At 30.9% G+C, this 17,243-nt stretch overlaps 1 protein-coding gene across 1 annotated transcript; it reads right to left on the bottom strand.

The window, feature by feature from the left end:
• Positions 1 to 1,540: 1,540 nt before the first annotated feature.
• On the bottom strand, positions 1,541 to 16,971 carry LOC128155830 (prion-like-(Q/N-rich) domain-bearing protein 25). Its single transcript, XM_052817706.1, has 21 exons — positions 16,930 to 16,971; positions 16,423 to 16,507; positions 15,222 to 15,288; positions 14,721 to 14,743; positions 14,471 to 14,522; positions 10,270 to 10,286; positions 9,203 to 9,266; positions 8,844 to 8,915; positions 8,694 to 8,713; positions 8,407 to 8,461; positions 5,235 to 5,254; positions 4,957 to 5,017; positions 4,621 to 4,637; positions 4,303 to 4,348; positions 3,998 to 4,032; positions 3,459 to 3,510; positions 3,025 to 3,047; positions 2,202 to 2,250; positions 2,066 to 2,094; positions 1,921 to 1,972; positions 1,541 to 1,790 (listed from the first exon to the last, which is right to left on the bottom strand). The coding sequence occupies exons 2-21, from the start codon at positions 16,498 to 16,500 to the stop codon at positions 1,780 to 1,782; spliced, it is 843 nt and encodes a 280-aa protein (XP_052673666.1). The 5' UTR covers positions 16,501 to 16,507; positions 16,930 to 16,971; the 3' UTR covers positions 1,541 to 1,779.
• Between the last annotated feature and the right edge of the window lie 272 nt (positions 16,972 to 17,243).

Consider the following 17,243-nt stretch of genomic DNA (forward strand, 5'->3'; position numbering starts at 1 on the left):
GAATACTTTACAATATTTATTTTTTGTTATTCTACCGAAGGACCATATGGCACAATATCTTTTGAACGTCCATTGTTGCTCAGGTGAGCGATGTGGCAACATGGGCCTTTTGTTTTTAGAACATCCATTATATCTAATAATAAGTAAGTAAATGTTCCCGCTCAAAAAAGGTTTAAAAATGTTAAATTGCTCATGAATTTTTATCAAAATGCTTACAATTTTGAAATATGGCTTTGAAACATTTACCTTTTCCCGCCATTCTTGCATTTTTTTTTCAAACAGTTTTTCTTTTTCTTTCTTAAGTCAGTTTTAGAATGTTTCAATATTCCCAAAAAGCAAAATGAATTTGATTTACCTTTCTTATATTTGATACCTTAACTTCATAAAAATTCTAACAATTAAACAAAGATACAAAGCGGGTTCCATTGGATGTTCTACCAAGCCTCCTTCCTAACTACTCACTAAAATATCAACAGCAGTAACAAAGAAACTTCAAGATTTCTGTGCAATAGTTTATTAAAGAAGCGGGGAAATCAGATGTTGAGACTTAAACATTCACAGGAACTTTTAGAAATACGAAATCACAAAATGTTACTAAAATCAATAGCATCAAAATTTACGACTTTTTACACTTGATGCAACCGTTCTACTCGATAAACAATAGTCGATACTTTTTCAATAAAATGGATCTCGCAAAATAAAAACCATCTGGATTGTGTCGACGAGTACTTTGAAATAGATATATGAAAATATGCGTGCGTTTCTGATTGACAACATCTATGTAGTTATTGGAAATCGGGTCTTCCAACAATCTTTTGGAATTCACATGGATACTAATGGCGCGTCATTGTGAACAGGCCCATTTCTATATACATATGAAGCAGAATTCATTAGAAGACTTATACATAAAAAAAATCACTCGCTGTGGTCTTCAACTCAACATTAAGGTATACAGACAACGTATTAGCAATTAACAATTGTTACTTGTATTCTTACGTCGACTAGATATATCCCAGTGAATTTGAAATAAAAGATGCGCAAGAGCATTCTCTACGTATGATCAATTTCTAAAACGAGGCAAACAAGTTGATAAAACCAAAAAAAAGATTATTAGCATTCTCTGTTGAAGTCACCATTTTGTAAGTTTTGTGGTCGATACTATGACCTTGTCAGCAAATACACTCTTCAGCTAGGTCGAATGCTGACTGACGGTTTTCAATTTGTTAACCCATTATGATTCACCGAACTTTCTACGGATATTTCTGTTTACCTGGTTACAAAGAGCACAATGCGGGTATGACCGTTCAATAGAGGATGATCACTCCTCATTGGCACCTGATCCTACCTCTTATTTTCGTAGAGGTCCGTGTCTGCTCCTGTTTTTTTATTTTTCCTTTGGATTTATGGTTTTGAATATTAAAATCAAAGATGTATCCAACCACGACTTAAAACTGACAACAAATCTTGAAAACCGTGGAGCATGGTCGAAATGTTTTCGGGTGTGCTTTTTAAAACGAAATTGTCTTAATTTACACTAGTCTAATGGTAGTTGCTGTGCCAATTTTGTTAGTGTAATTCAACCCAAAAAACATGGATAAACTCAAAATGATATCAAAATTTGTTTCATTATTTCCCTTTGCATGTATTTACATTAGATCTTATAAAATTACAAAGTGATCAATATAAAAACAAAATTAAAATCCCTTTCGTGGAGTCATTATCGATGTTTGCTGTCTTTCTTTCTTGAGTTTCTTTCTATTAAGAAGACCGACGTTTTGTCTATCCAGCTCCTGGAATTATAAACAGTTGTTATTACACACAGCAATGCAACATTAAACTTTAATCAAATGTATGAATAAAGAGCGCATACTTGTACTTTATTACATTATTTGTATATTGACTTTCAATATTACGACCTACTTTGGATACAATTTCCCCGAACACACCGTTGGTAGGGTGGGCACTCTCTATTCTGAAAAAGTAAAAACGATCGTCATATTAATTACATTAACAGGCCAGTATTTAACATCGGTGATTACATAGACAAACTGATTAATCATCTTACGGTTCGGCAAGTAGGTTGTGGATTTACATCTGAAAAAGGAAATACATGTGAAAGACAATGTGAAGCAACAGATACATAACAAAACAGGAATAAAGAATATAAACCGATTTAACTTAAGAAGACTCGTTAAAGTTACCTCTCACACACAGTCCCATACGACATCGGTATCCGGATTGACAGGGTCTCTATAATATTAAAAAGTCAATACAGTAGAATAGGCTGGAAAGTAGTGTGAAATAGTAAAGACACAATAAAAGTTCAGCAATATTAGATAATTTCGTATGAAATATTATTCCTTATCTATTTCATTTAAATCTAATAATGCCCAAAAATTCAAGATACATTAACAGGCTATTATTGGGGTTTAGAATATTTTCAATTTTTTTATAATAGCATGAAAATTGCAATAATTTTCCATTGAAACTATATATCTAAAAGGAAAAATATCAGAAAAAGAAATATGACTTTCGAATAACGTAGTTGAAATATTCACATTGTGGAGATATTACAAACAGAAATTAATGAAAGATAGCTCGCCTCTGACCTAAAGTACCTGTAGAACCTATTTTAAACAAATGAATGAATAGATAATCGGTCCTGTTCGTTTAATCATTTTGTGATTGTTTTAAAGCCTTTAACAGTTTAATCTTTTAACTGCTCCACTATAGAAACATAATTAAGTGAACTGATCATGATCTGATTACATCTACAGAACAGCATCATATATCACATATTATAATGATATGTTTATACATTAATGAAATACAGTAACAAAAGGAAAAATAAGCTTCCAAATACACGAATGTGTTAACGTAATACCATTAGTACAAACAAGATGATTTCTACAACATTGGTTTATTGACAAGCTGCGATGAGCATTCAAGTATATGATTAAAACACTTTTTATGGTAAAACTAGCAATTATGCTCCCCGTGGAAAAAATGTAATGTTTATACTACCTGTGGTCCGCATTCAAATTCATCTATATTAACAAACAAACAAAATATTAGCAAAGCACTCTATTTAAAATAAAATTATTTTTGGTATTATTTGACTTAATTATTCAAACATAAAAACATATCATATTTCTGTCAGTTTGAAATAGTTTAATGCAAAATGAACTTTTAAAATTATTATTCTATTTCTTCTTTTACACATGCACTGCTTTTGCTCTGAATGTGTACTTGTATGGCAGTGTATAATATAATGTATGTATTAAGGAGAGAACAATTTTGACACATTTGGTCAATAAAATATGTTCTATTCATTTGAAGATAAGGTAACAGAATCACGCTTGCAAATTAGACAAAATACATACAGGTTTAATCTCTTAATCTTTAAAGAAAACCTTACATAACTATAATCTTAGCCATTAATCTAAACTAATCCCTACCATTTGGGAGGCACTGCCTATTCACACATCTGTATCCTCTGCTGCAACGTATCTAAAAAAGAAAAAGCAAATGCTACAATTGAAAAAAAGGAAAATGACATTGTAAGAGCTTTCTCATTATTTGCTATTACACAAGAGGAATACATTAATTTTATGTAGAAAATGCTTCACAAAAATGGAGTGTAATTATAACCTACTAATTATTGGAATGCATCGTGTAAATAACTTCGATGTTTTGGATAAATTGATTAGCAATTCCACATATAGTTGGACTGTGTTTTGTACATATATTGTACAGAACGAACAACAGTAGTCTTCACATATAGATTTCATTCTTGCTGGGTTCTAAGTGATACATTAAGCGGGAGCGTGTGATACGGAACTGTATTGTTCATAATGATAACTTAATCCAATAAGTAGGTTTTGGTCACGTATAGTAAGAATAGGTTTTCTACATAGAATAAAGTGAATATTTAATCAACAGTTTACGGATGTGTATTGTTTTCTTGTGACAGTTTCAGCAAAATCTAAACACTTACTCCACGGTAGGGATCACATGTGTTTGTGGGTGAACCTTAAATAAAAAGAAATTAGCTACATGTAAAAAATTACTCCATTAACAATCACATTTGTAGATTGTTCATAATCCCAAAACAAATCACATCATATACCAGATATTATTATTGTGCATTTAAAATCTGTTGTGATACTTAGATATAAATGGTGAATCCAAATTATAGGTATCTTGAGCATAAATGTACTCAATGATAAACTGATAAAAGGAAATATTTATCTTATTTACGTAAAAAACGACTTAAATAATAGTAGGATAAATATACCATACCTACACATGTTCCTCGTTGACACCTGCCATAAGGGCAATCAGTATCCTAGTAAAACAGTGAACATAATATTTAAGGTCATTTCTCATGAGTTTGGAGCGAAAACTATTACCAAGATAATTGGCTATCATTTCCTTATTTATTGCCTTGTTAAAAGGATGGTTCTACGTAGGAAAACGTGTGTATTTCTTATAATAGATTTGACTCTGTAAGATAATCAATGTCAACAAATGAAGTTTTATCTAAATTACAGATGGATTATGAATTATACATTTTTTTTCAAAGTTAAAAAATATTATTCATAAGGAATTTATACATACTCGTCGACATTCTGGAGCTGGAAAAAACGTACAAGTATTAATCTTGTGATCCATATGAATAAAAAGCTGTAAATTATTAATGATTGAAAAAACTTTGAATATATGTTAATGCTAGATGGTCGTGGTCATTTTTAAACAATTTTGAGACTTTTTTCTTGAAAAAAAGAGCTCTGAATAAAGATATAAAATACGTTCAATTTTTTTTTATTTAAATTATACATAAATTTAATTGTCATTGATTAATTCATAATTCTTAGCTGAAAACATTTCTTTCTGAAAATTAAAGATCGATCTAATTGGTCTAATAAGCCTCTTTAAGCAAATAATCATGCTTACTGTTTATTCTAGGCACGCATCTTCCACGTCGACACTCCTCATTAAAGGTACAGTCGCGATTCTGAATCAAAAAGCAAAAGGTCTAAATTATGTTGTCGTGTTTAAAGTAGGTTAAATGTTATTTTCAATATACAATTATAAATAGCAGCAAATTTTGCAACACGTAATTATAAGAAACTAATATTTTGATTTAAATTATTTTGAAACAATATCTTAAACGAAGATGCAATTGAGAATTTTAACTGAGTATCTGATCCTTATCTTAATTCAGTACTTACATTCATGCATGTATCTCCACCTAAAAATATTTAAGACATTTACATTTTCTCAACAAACAAGTTTCAAAATGTTAACTTTAGGAAGTATTATTTTTTAATCAAGCTTATCTGTTGGGTTTTTTAAATGAATTCAATACCTATGCAAGTTTAAATTGAGATTATGCATTTAAATTTCTACAAAGACAAAAATTGGCTGTTGTTTTTATAAGATTATATAAATATAATATAGTTTCTGTTTGCATTTAATAATCTTATAGGTCAGGAGAATCAGTTAATACGGGTATAAACTTGGTCTTAAACAATGGTAAACACCACACTGGAACAAGTATCTACATATTAAATTATATGTTTTAATAACAGCTAATGATTTACACTCACGTAAAGCGCTAATTCTCATATTATAAACAAAAAACCAACGGACCTTAACGGTCACCTAGTACCATAACCAGACAGACCTTTTGAGGATTCTCATATATGAATTTTATTAATCTACATTCTGGAGTAAAATAAAATCTAAAATATGGTAATGACCACCCACCATATTCCTTCCTAGAATTTTATAAACAAGAAATTGGTAGTAAATAATTGCCTCTTATTTGTTAACTTTCAAAATAGATTTTATATTTATATTTTTAATAGATAAACTAAAGGTGGCTCGTAACATGTTTTATCAAAAACAAAATCAAATGGTCCCAATCCCCATGAACCAGACAGACACTTCCCCCCTTTAGGACACTTATACAAATACAGAGGGCTTCCTGGTTTACATAATTATAAATACAGTTTTTCTTACAGATGTGCGGAAGTAGAGAATATTTTTGATAATATAGTAAATTTCCTAAAATAGAACATATATCAATTCAATATTGCTAAGTGACAATTTACTGTTAAGTTTTCAGGAAAAGGTTAAAATTGTTCATGGATGACAAACAGCAAATACTGGTACACTTAATAAAAATACACGTTCAATATATGATAATATTAACCCCCCTCCCCTTCGCGCCTCAACATCTGTCTCGTGGCCTGGGAACCATGAATCTTACCATTGAACATTAGATTATTATGAACATAATAACAATGCATGACTATCTCCAACAACGAAGAAAATTTAAATCAATACAATTTCACTATGTAGGCGCATTGGCCCCGCCCAATGGCCTGAACCCCTGACATAAAAACCACAATTTTGGTAAATGGCTTCATAGACATCATTACAATACATTTAGTTTTCTCGATTATATTTATACTAGATGGCATCCCGCACAAGCGTGGATATTATTGCAACTTTATACAATAATATGATACACATTTTTTGTTGCAGCTGACTGGGAAAAAATTACAAACTTTTTTATTTTATTTCAAATTAGGGAGTGGGTGTATACTTCGTGGTATCTCTTTTTCTAAATTTTGTTCTTAAGGTCAAATCACAATATAACTGTTACCACTCTCCCAGATAACAATTTCAGATAAAATACTTTCACCCCACTCCCAAATGCAACTTCCCTGTTTTTGCATAATCAATAATTCACACAGACATAGAGTTGTTAAAACAATCTGCTCATAGTTTACACTTCAATACAAAAGGTTTTCTACAAATCTGTAGTGGTATAGAATTATTTCATAATCAACAAAATAATATATTTTTTGCATATCTTAAACCAACGTTGTCAAGTCCAATGTGATTAATTCGCCCTACACTGAAAAGTTCTATCCATCAAAACTAAAATCGCGCACTCAAGAAACGAATTGGCTCATTTTATTTATTTAACATTTGTCATATTTTAATTTCTATGCAAACGCTAAATATGTTTCCACTAGATATATTCATTCTTTACGGAATCATACCATATTATTTCATTGCAAGCATATACTTCGATACAAAATCCTTCTGACTTGAATCCGCCAAAACGTTTCCACCACCTAACTCTCATTTTAACTATTTCGGGCTGGTTTTTCGAAATTGAAAGTAGGTTTTCAATTAATTTTTCAATAATAACTTATCAGATAATATTCAATTTATGCTTACGGACATTAACTCACACGTGATGATACACTAAAGGTGTAACCAGTTACTCTGGTGCAGGCATTTTGTAGTTTAATGGCAAAATATCTCAATTTTTAATAGATGGAAGTAGAGAAGAAGAGTTTTTAAAGATTTAATATATTTTAACTACATAGCCATATTGATCCCTACCTTGGGGCCTGAACCCTTGTACCAGGGGTCATCAATTTCGCACATTTGGTAAAGGGCTTCATGGACATCATACTGTAACCATGCATTTAGTTTTTCTCAAACGTATGTAGGAGTAGAGAAGAATATTTTTGTATTACAATGCATTTAGTTTCCCCCACATGTTTTGAAATGGAGAATAACATTTCTGGAAATGTGGCTTGTTTGTGTATTTGGCCCCGCCTATGACACCCCCGGGATGGTAGAGCCATGAATTTCAAAATTTTGAATAATCTTAACATAGAGATGCTTCACACCAAAAATAGTAACTATTGTCCTTGCAGTTTTTAAGAGGAAGTTAAAAATGTAAAACTGTTAACGCACGACGACGGGCGAAGACCAATTGTAATAGATCACCTGAGTGACTTACGTGACCTAATTATCTTATTATCTATTTAAATTTTTCTTAGTTGTTAAATTCAAAAATCATCAAAACTTGAATGTCAAAGGAGTGATGATTTTTGAAAATAAGAAAAAGTATTACAAATGTATTGAATATCGTCAGAAATTTATTAAAATGGTGGTGGTATTTATAAAAGTGTTTTCTGTTGTGTCGTCTTTAACATGAAAATCAAGGTCTTGTTTAAGAAGTCTATATAATTAAAATGGTGCAATCATAAAACAAGCTATTTAACACGTTTTAAATTATGAAAATAAAATCACAAACATAATTTGACATGTTTTAAAGGACTTCATTAACTACTTGCATTTAACAACAACGGGCATAAACTAGATTAGACACGGATATTCATAAATAAAATCAGGAACTCAATCTTTTCTGGATGCGCTATTTTGATATAACAAGGAAAAATTATTTATTCAATTCAATTTCAAAAAAAAAGTTTGATGCAAATCGCAGTTAGTTGTCGTTAAACGTTGAAGGTTTAAGCCAATATCAATAAATGTTAATCAACAAGCAGCACTAAATAATATAATACTAACCTCTGGGAACACACACTCCCTGCCGGCAATGTTCAATACTTGTACAATCTCTATCCTGTTATCAAAATTCAATTATCAACTTTAAATTTCATTGACATTTAATCATTAGATAGATACATGTAGCAATTCTCTTCAGTCTTATTTTGAGAATAGATAAACGCTAGCATTCATTAAATACTTGCAGCTAAAGTATATTTTTTTTATAAAGGATAGCATTTTGATTCCATCAATTCAATTTCATTTTTCTCCAATCCATTAGCTTGGGAGTTGGATTATAAGATACTTACTCGTCTGCATCTTGGTGAACCTAAGAAATATTTCAGGTTGTTAATTAGCGTTCCAGTTGTAAGAAATCTTTAATTTACATCCGTATTTAAACCAATGAGATAATAGGTCTTCATTCAGTTAGATGATTCAGATTTGTGTAATATACATACTAGTGGATGTGCAGACTCCGACTTGACATGAATAGCCTCTTGAACAAGGTTCGTACAACGGTCCACACGATGCTGTTACAAAGGGGAAATCAATATGTTAGGTATGGTTACATTGGAATTACATACAATATATCAGGTTAACTTAGTTTTGAATTGTCGGCCATGTTATTCAAGAATCTGTCTTAAACATATCAATCGTCTATTTGTAATTTTGAAAAAATAGATTTCCAACAGGAACATAATTTAAACGTTTCATTTTTTATTAGAAACTTTTGAAATATATATCGTTGTTTTAGAGGATAGTGAAAATAGTTTAATGTTCTTTGATGTTTTTGTCAATGTAAAACAAATCAATTTACCTCCCGGACTCCTTACACAACGATCATTTTCACAAATGACGTTTTCTTGAAATTGGCAGCCAAGCTACGAAATAAAACAATTTGCTAAAGGTGTACATTGCTCGCCTGAAAAAAAAACTCTTCCTTTGCCAGTTTTCAACCACCTCATTCTACGTATTTTTAATGGAAAACTTTAAACTTCTTCTGATTGAATTTAAAAAATTATATTCTTTGCCCTTTTCAATCAATTTTTAAAATCATTATCAGATCATTTGTACAGTATATCAAAAATGCAGCATTTTTAGGTTGACGTGATACTGTATAAACAATATTTTTCCAATTTGAACATATTTAAACCTACAGTGGCCACATTGTAGGTCATGTAATAATTGCCATTTTCAAAAATGAAACCACTCGATTTAGGTATGATTGCCATTTAACATCACAAAATCAAAAGATACTGTATATTATTTTAATGGAAACGTAATAAACAACATTAACGGGAATGGTATGAACATACTTGGATCTACAATACGTTGGTGATTAGACCGCGTTTTGTATCAGTTTTTAACTCGGTTCATCTTTCCTTACAAGATTTATTAAGATGTTCCCCCATATATTCTTATGCAGAATATTTGCATAATTGCTTCATGAGCGTTAGTTTGAACGAGTTTGAATGAAAAGAATATAGATAAATTTTTCTGCAAATATTGTCATTTCTAGATGACAAATTGTTAAAGGATGATTTTATAAACTTAACATATTTTGGTCCTTACTGTGAATAAACGTGAAAGCCGCCATCAGTTGAAATATGAATTAATTTAAAATTTAAGCATAAAAACATGAAATTTTGCCTGCGATGGCGACACCGCTGGACAAACGCCGGACAAATTATAATCAGAAATCACACTTTGAGTTTTCATATTTTAAAAACCACGGATTAAAAAAATCGATCGTTTCCAGAACTAGTGAATAAAATCCACACATATAATCAGAAAGGATAAAATGCCTGATATATTTTCTTCACCGAAATGGTCCAACGTATTTATTATTCTTAAATTGAGTCAATATATTCAAACAGTACTTACGCATCCGCTGGTTGCATCTAATAAAAAATAAAAGTAGGCACATCAAAAAGCCAACCTACATTAATTTTATGCTATATTTATGACCATTTCATGATAAAGATAGGTTTGATTTGGATCTAATTACATGTTCTGTTGTCGTTAAAGTTCTTAAACATTTTGATAGATAAATATAAATGAAATGCAAAGTTTCAGTGAGTAAATCACGTGCAAAAAGTACACCATAATCTTTAAGAGAAACAATCTTATTTAGAACTAGACTCTTGTTGCTATAGCAACAAAAAGGTCTTCCGTTCCTCAAGTATTAATCTGTACAAAACATCCATTTATCTTGTAAACAGAAAATGGATATAATATCGACTGTACAGGGATTCCCCAAAAAATAAACAAAACAAAAAGACAAAATGTCAATTTTGGAGTACTTTCTATGACGACCGGAAGTTAGGCCGGATCATACAGAACATAGTAAACATATCTTCATACATTGTTTTGTCTTTCCTCAAAGTTTGTATGTTCAAGTTTTTGATAATTTGTTGTTAATATCTCGTTGAGAAAAGGTTTTTGTCTCGGGACCGGAAATGAACAAATGGAAGTAATTAAAGAAATTGAAAGTACATATTTTAGTACATTTACCTACGATACTTTACTGTTCATCACATTGAGTAAAATGTTTAAAAAAATCTAAAGTTAAAAATAAAAACTTTTGTTGCTTGAACGCTTCGTAGTGAGAACCGGAAGTGACTTACGACTAAATGAAACCTCTTGAACACATGTTCAATTGTCCATTATCCATACAAGTTTTTTGTCTTGATATCTCACAGTTTCTGAGCTCTTGTGGGTACTTTGTTTTTTAAAAAGAAGGGTACCTGAGATATTTAAGAGTTCTCACCGGAAGTAAAAATTTTTTTTTACCATCTGTGGATGACTTTTGTATTTTTATAGCTAAAACGTTATCCTATGCTAAATATCTAACAGATTTTAAAAAAATTAAAATTGGGTGTACTTCCTGTGTCGACCGGAAGTTACGCCGGATAAAACAAAATAGCGTTAACACATGTACAAACATAAGTCTATCATCCTACAAAGTTTGGTTGTTCAAGTCGTCACCGTTTAAGAGATCTCGTCGAAATAAGGATTTTAGTCTCGGGACAGGAAACGGACAAACGGAAGTGCTCAATGAAAATTTAATTTATTATTTCTTGTTTACTTGCCTATCTCAGATTATTATTTATCAAAGTAACTGAAACTATCGAATGAAAACAGTTAAACTGAAAAACAACTTGATTTGTTTGAACTGTTCCCGTGTGGACCGGAAATGACGGAAGACAAAATGAATCTGGTTAAACACATCTTAAATTAAATGTCTATCATCCGTGAAAGTTTCTTGCTTTGATCACTTTTAGTTTCTGAGATCTCGTGGGTACAAAATGTGGTTTAAAAAATCTACCTGAGATAATTGAGTTATCTCACCGGAAGTAGAATTTTTTTGTTGATATAATATCGCATAGATAACCTATGTATAGATTTGTACTTATATTTTTATTATATGGAAAAGTAATTTAATGCTTAAAAATAATTATTTTTAAAGTGCTTCCGGTGACGACCGGAAGTTACGCCGAACAAAACAAAATAGTTTAAACACATCTACAACTATAGGTCTATCATCCCACAAAGTTTGGATGTCCAAGTGCTTGCCGATTCTGAGATCTCGAGGGAACAAGGTTTTTTGACGCGGGACAGGAAACGGACGACCAGAAATGAATTTTTAAAAAATCAAAAAAAAGGCTCGAGATATTATCATTCTCTCTCATCCCTGAAAATTTCAGGGAAATCTATCAAGCCATCTTTGAGAAATTCTGCCGACAAAAGAAGGGGGAAAAAAAGAAAGAAACAAAGAAAAAACACTGCAATCACTATAAGGTCTTCCGTTGAAAACGGAAGACCTTAACTAGACTCTTGTTGCTATAGCAACAAAAGGGTTTTCCATTCCTCATGTAATAATCTGTACAAAACATCCATTTATCTTTTAAACAGAAAATGGATATAATATAGACTGTACAGGAATTCCCAAAAAATAAACAAAACAAAAAGAAAAAATGTCAATTTTAGAGTACTTTCTTTGACGACCGAAAGTTAGGCTCGATCATACAGAACATGGTAAACATATCTTCATACATTGTTTTGTTTTTTCCTCAAAGTTTGGATGTTCAAGTTTTTGTTAATTTGTTGTAAATATCTCATTGAGAAATGGTTTTTGTCTCGGGACCGGAAACGAAGAAATGGAAGTAATTAAAGAAATTGAAAGTACATATTTCAGTACATTTACCTACGATACGTTACTGTTCATCACATTGAGTATAATGTTTAAAAAATCTAAAGTTAAAAATAAAAACTTCTGTTGCTTGAACGCTTCGTAGTGAGAACCGGAAATGACGTACGACTGAATGAAACCCCTTAAACACATGTTCAATCAAATGTCCATTATCTATACAAGTTTTGTGTCTTGATATCTCACAGTTTCTGGTCTCTTATGGGTACATTGATTTTAAAAAAGAAGGCTACCTGAGATATTTGAGAATTCTCACCGGAAGAAGAATTTTATTTTTTTTTACCATTTGTAGATGACTTTTGTATTTTTATAGCTAAAATGATATCCCATGCTAAATAACTAGCATATTTTTTAAAAATCAAAATTGGGTGTACTTCCTGTGTCGACCGGAAGTTACGCCGGATAAAACAAAATAGCGTTAACACATGTACAAACCTAAGTCTATCATCCCACAAAGTTTGGTTGTTCAGGTCGTCACCGGTTTAGAGATCTCGTCGAAATAAGGTTTTTTAGTCTCGGGACAGGAAACGGACAAACGGAAGTGCTCAATGAAAATTTAATTAATCATTTCTTGTTTACTTGCCTATCTCACATTATTACTTATTAAAGTAACTGAAACTATCGAATGAAAACAGTTAAACGGATAAACAGCTTGATTTGTTTGAACTCTTCCTGTGTGGACCGGAAGTGACGGTCGACAAAATGAAACTGGTTAAACACATTTTCAATTAACTGTCTCTCATCCGTGAAAGTTTCGTGCTTTGATCACTTTTAGTTTCTGAGATCTCGTGGGTACAAAATGTGTTTTAAAAAAGCTACCTAAGATAATTGAGATATCTCACCGGAAGTAGAATTTTTTTGTTGATATAGCATCGCATAGATAACCTATGTATAGATTTGTACTTGTATATTCATCATATCGAAAAGAAATTTAATGCATAAAAATAATTATTTTTGAAGTGCTTCCGGTGACGACTGGAAGTTACGACGAACAAAACAAAATAGTTTAAACACATTTACAGTTATAGGTCTATCATCCCACAAAGTTTGGATGTCCAAGTGCTTGCCAATTCTGAGATCTCGAGGGAACAAGGTTTTTTGACGCGGGACAGGAAACGGACGACCGGAAATGAATTTTGAAAAAATGAAGAAAAAAAATGCCTCGAGATATCATCATTTTCTATCATTCCTGAAAATTTCAGGGAAATCTATCAAGCCATCTCTGAGAAATTCTGCCGAAAAAAGGGGGGAAAAAAGAAAGAAAGAAAGAAAGAAAAAACATTACAATCACTATAAGGTCTTCCGTTGAAAACGGAAGACCTTAATTAAGTAAAATTCTAATTTTTCGTTACAAATCTGCGTTTGAACATAAAATAACAGAAGATTAAAGTTAAAATCCATGATGGCTCATTTTTGGACACATTAAACATTTTCAACAAACAATAATACACCGTTTTATACTAAACACATGTTTGTAGATACGAAATTGTTTAGATGAGTTCACACAAGGTGTGTGACTCTCTTCGAATAACGACAACTTTAAACTAAATTATTACACGCATCTTTTCTAGTCAAATGCTTTTACTTGTACTTGTATGTATTTATTGGTCAACAGCCGTACAGCTCATAGACATATACAATATACACATGTTACAATACATATACTGGTCACTTGAAAAAGGCAAGTTTATACATGAAGTTTTCTGATCACAAAAGCATTCTTAATATATTTAACTAAATTGCACAAATCCTTTGCATTTTGTGTTGACAATAATAGAATTAATTTAAAAACAGAGGGTTCAATATAATAAAACTTCTTAAAGATTTTTTCTCTTAAGTTACAGTTATAGGGACATTTCAATATAAAATACTTACCTGGAACACAAAAGCCCTGAATACATCTGTAATTAGGTCTGCAAGGCCTCGTCTGAAAAAATAAATTAAACGATACACTCCTTAACTAGGACGTTCTCGAATAATGTCTCATGTAAGACATCTAACAGGCTATCAGTCAAAGTTACAACTAAAAATCAAAGAATCAATAAAATACTTATTCATCTTTTTTCATAAAAAAAGTGTCTGTTTTTGCCGTGTCAGAATGTTTTAAAGTCTCTGGAAATCTTACCATTGAGCATTCATTCGGCTGACCTGAAATACAAACAAAACTTTTAATTAGGAATGTAACAAACTAAATATCTGTAATTGATAAGAATCAGTGCCAATGGGAAAATAGTGTGTATGGCTTGTTAAAAGTTAAGCTAATGTATTGACAAAATAGAAGCGTCAGTTGATTTTAAGAATAAAATTTCAGATTTAACAACATGTAACTTGGCTTAAAGACTGGTTTTTCTAAAGTCTAGGTACAATTACATTCAGCCCATTTTGAGGCTTATTAAATCCTCAATCTGCTAGTCATTTATACTGATTTATATATTTCCTTTAATAATTAATAATTAAGCTACATCAACTCCACTGTCATGTTGTAAATTTTGAATTTACCGGGTTGCAGTGTGTCATGTTGTAAATTTTGTATTTACTGCCACCCAGTAAATTCAAAATTTACAAAATGACACCATCATAACACATCTAATAGGAGATTGATTTTTGAAACTATGTGTATATTTACCTATATCGGGTCTGCACTGTCCCCGAACACATCGATATCCCTGGCGACACGTGTCCTGGTCTAAAATCTGAAAAATACAAATAGGATGCAAAGATATGATATTTTAAAAATGAAATATGATATGATATATCATCTATAAATGGTTGTGTGTATAATCTATTGTATTCAGAATAAACATTTACGTGTTTTCAAGGATATCTGGCTACCCAAATATTTAGTGGATAATGCTTTAAATCTTTACAGATTGATGTAATGTTTAAACAAAATCGTTGTAATTCTATGCACTTGAATCACAAATTTTGACTTTATACTAATGAAAAAATGACAATAACAAACCGTGAACCATCTCAAAAATCCATAAAACGAAATACAAATTCAAAGCAGAGCAACACGGACCTCCAAAAAGATAGAGATGGGATCAGGTGCCTATTCTCTTATGCAGAAGTATCCATTAAGAGTTTAAATCTTGTTAAAAGATGAAGTATTTTTACACTTTCACCTTTTAAAATCAGTTGTACATATTGACAAGAGGTTGACAATATTCAATTCTTACATAAGCAGTTTTGGTAATAATGTACAGCTAGTAAGTATAATCACATACTGTATTCTGCCACATCATGTAGTACTTTGCTTCCTGATCAGCTTTATAAACATTTGTTTAGTAATCTAACAAATATCTCTTTTTATAACATAGGCTGTTTTGATTTCTTGTTTCTTACTAATATTCATTACATCGGCAAAATCAATTTACGATAATGAATTTGTTCATTATTCCACGATTTTAGGTTTTTACAAAGCATGGCTTTTTCACACCGCGACACCAATTATAATTATTTAACCAAGAGATAGATGAATAAGAATTATCATTATATATATACGACCTTGCTCGCAGACTTTTGCTAAATTAAAGGTTTCACAGATAATACTGATCCCATTTTGTAAAACTTCCTTTTTTATTTAGGTCTTGTGTCAAAGTTGCTTAGTTTTGCACTACGTTTGCATTTTATATTAAAAGATTTTCATAAGTGTTTTGAATGTCCCAGTGTTTCAAATTAAATTTATGCAGCCATATTATAATTTATGTAAAAATTGGCTGGTGTTCCTTATATAATCTCTAGTTCTTAAACTTTGCTTCCAATTTTTTTATATGATTCTCAAAGACATTTAATAAAGTTTTTTTGTTAATTTGGATTTTACTCACGATGACACAGTCTCTCCGGCCTTGGGCCTTAACACTGGCTCCTACGATAAACGCAATTCCTAGGTACAGCAGCAGCATGATGATGCTAGTAGATAAAAGTTTTAATTGCTTAATTTAATTTTTTAAACAATATTGGAATAAACATGGATGACATTTATTTACTTTTAAACCCGATTTCACATACTTTCATATTTGAATTATGATTGTCACACGATAATCAAATGTCGTCGAAAATGTTGATATTATAAACGAAATTGTTTTATGATACAGCCACTTCTAATGTTTGTCTGTTTAATTAATGATACATGACTGATTTTCAAACAAAATCGTACATTCAAATCAATTTAAAGAATAGATTAAATACTTTTACATTTTTGATAACACAAAGACTTTCTCAAATATTTTTCTGATATAACATTAATATGAAGTAACAATTGACTGGAAACATGTAAAAAGATAAACAATATAGTATATCTTTATAAATGTTTTAAACAATCAGACTTTTACCTTTTCGAAGTTTCCTCTACAATAAATGAAAAACAAAAACCTGAGAAATTTTATAATCGGTATTTAGAAATTCAGTGGTCCATGAAAACAACTATGATGTATAAATTAATCATCTGTATAAGTTATTGCTTACTCAAAACAAATTGGCATTGCTTATTTTAATGACTTCGTAATGATATGTGTGTGACATCATTCAAGCGAGTACATCCATTCATCACGTTTTAGTAGGCACATTTTATAGTTAGAATCAGTCCTTTTGTAATTCCTTAAGCTGGAGCTACATCTTTATGAAGTTAAGTTGCAGATCAGTTTAA

This window comes from Crassostrea angulata, chromosome 7 (genome assembly GCF_025612915.1).
Source record: "Crassostrea angulata isolate pt1a10 chromosome 7, ASM2561291v2, whole genome shotgun sequence".
Taxonomy (NCBI): domain Eukaryota; kingdom Metazoa; phylum Mollusca; class Bivalvia; order Ostreida; family Ostreidae; genus Magallana; species Magallana angulata.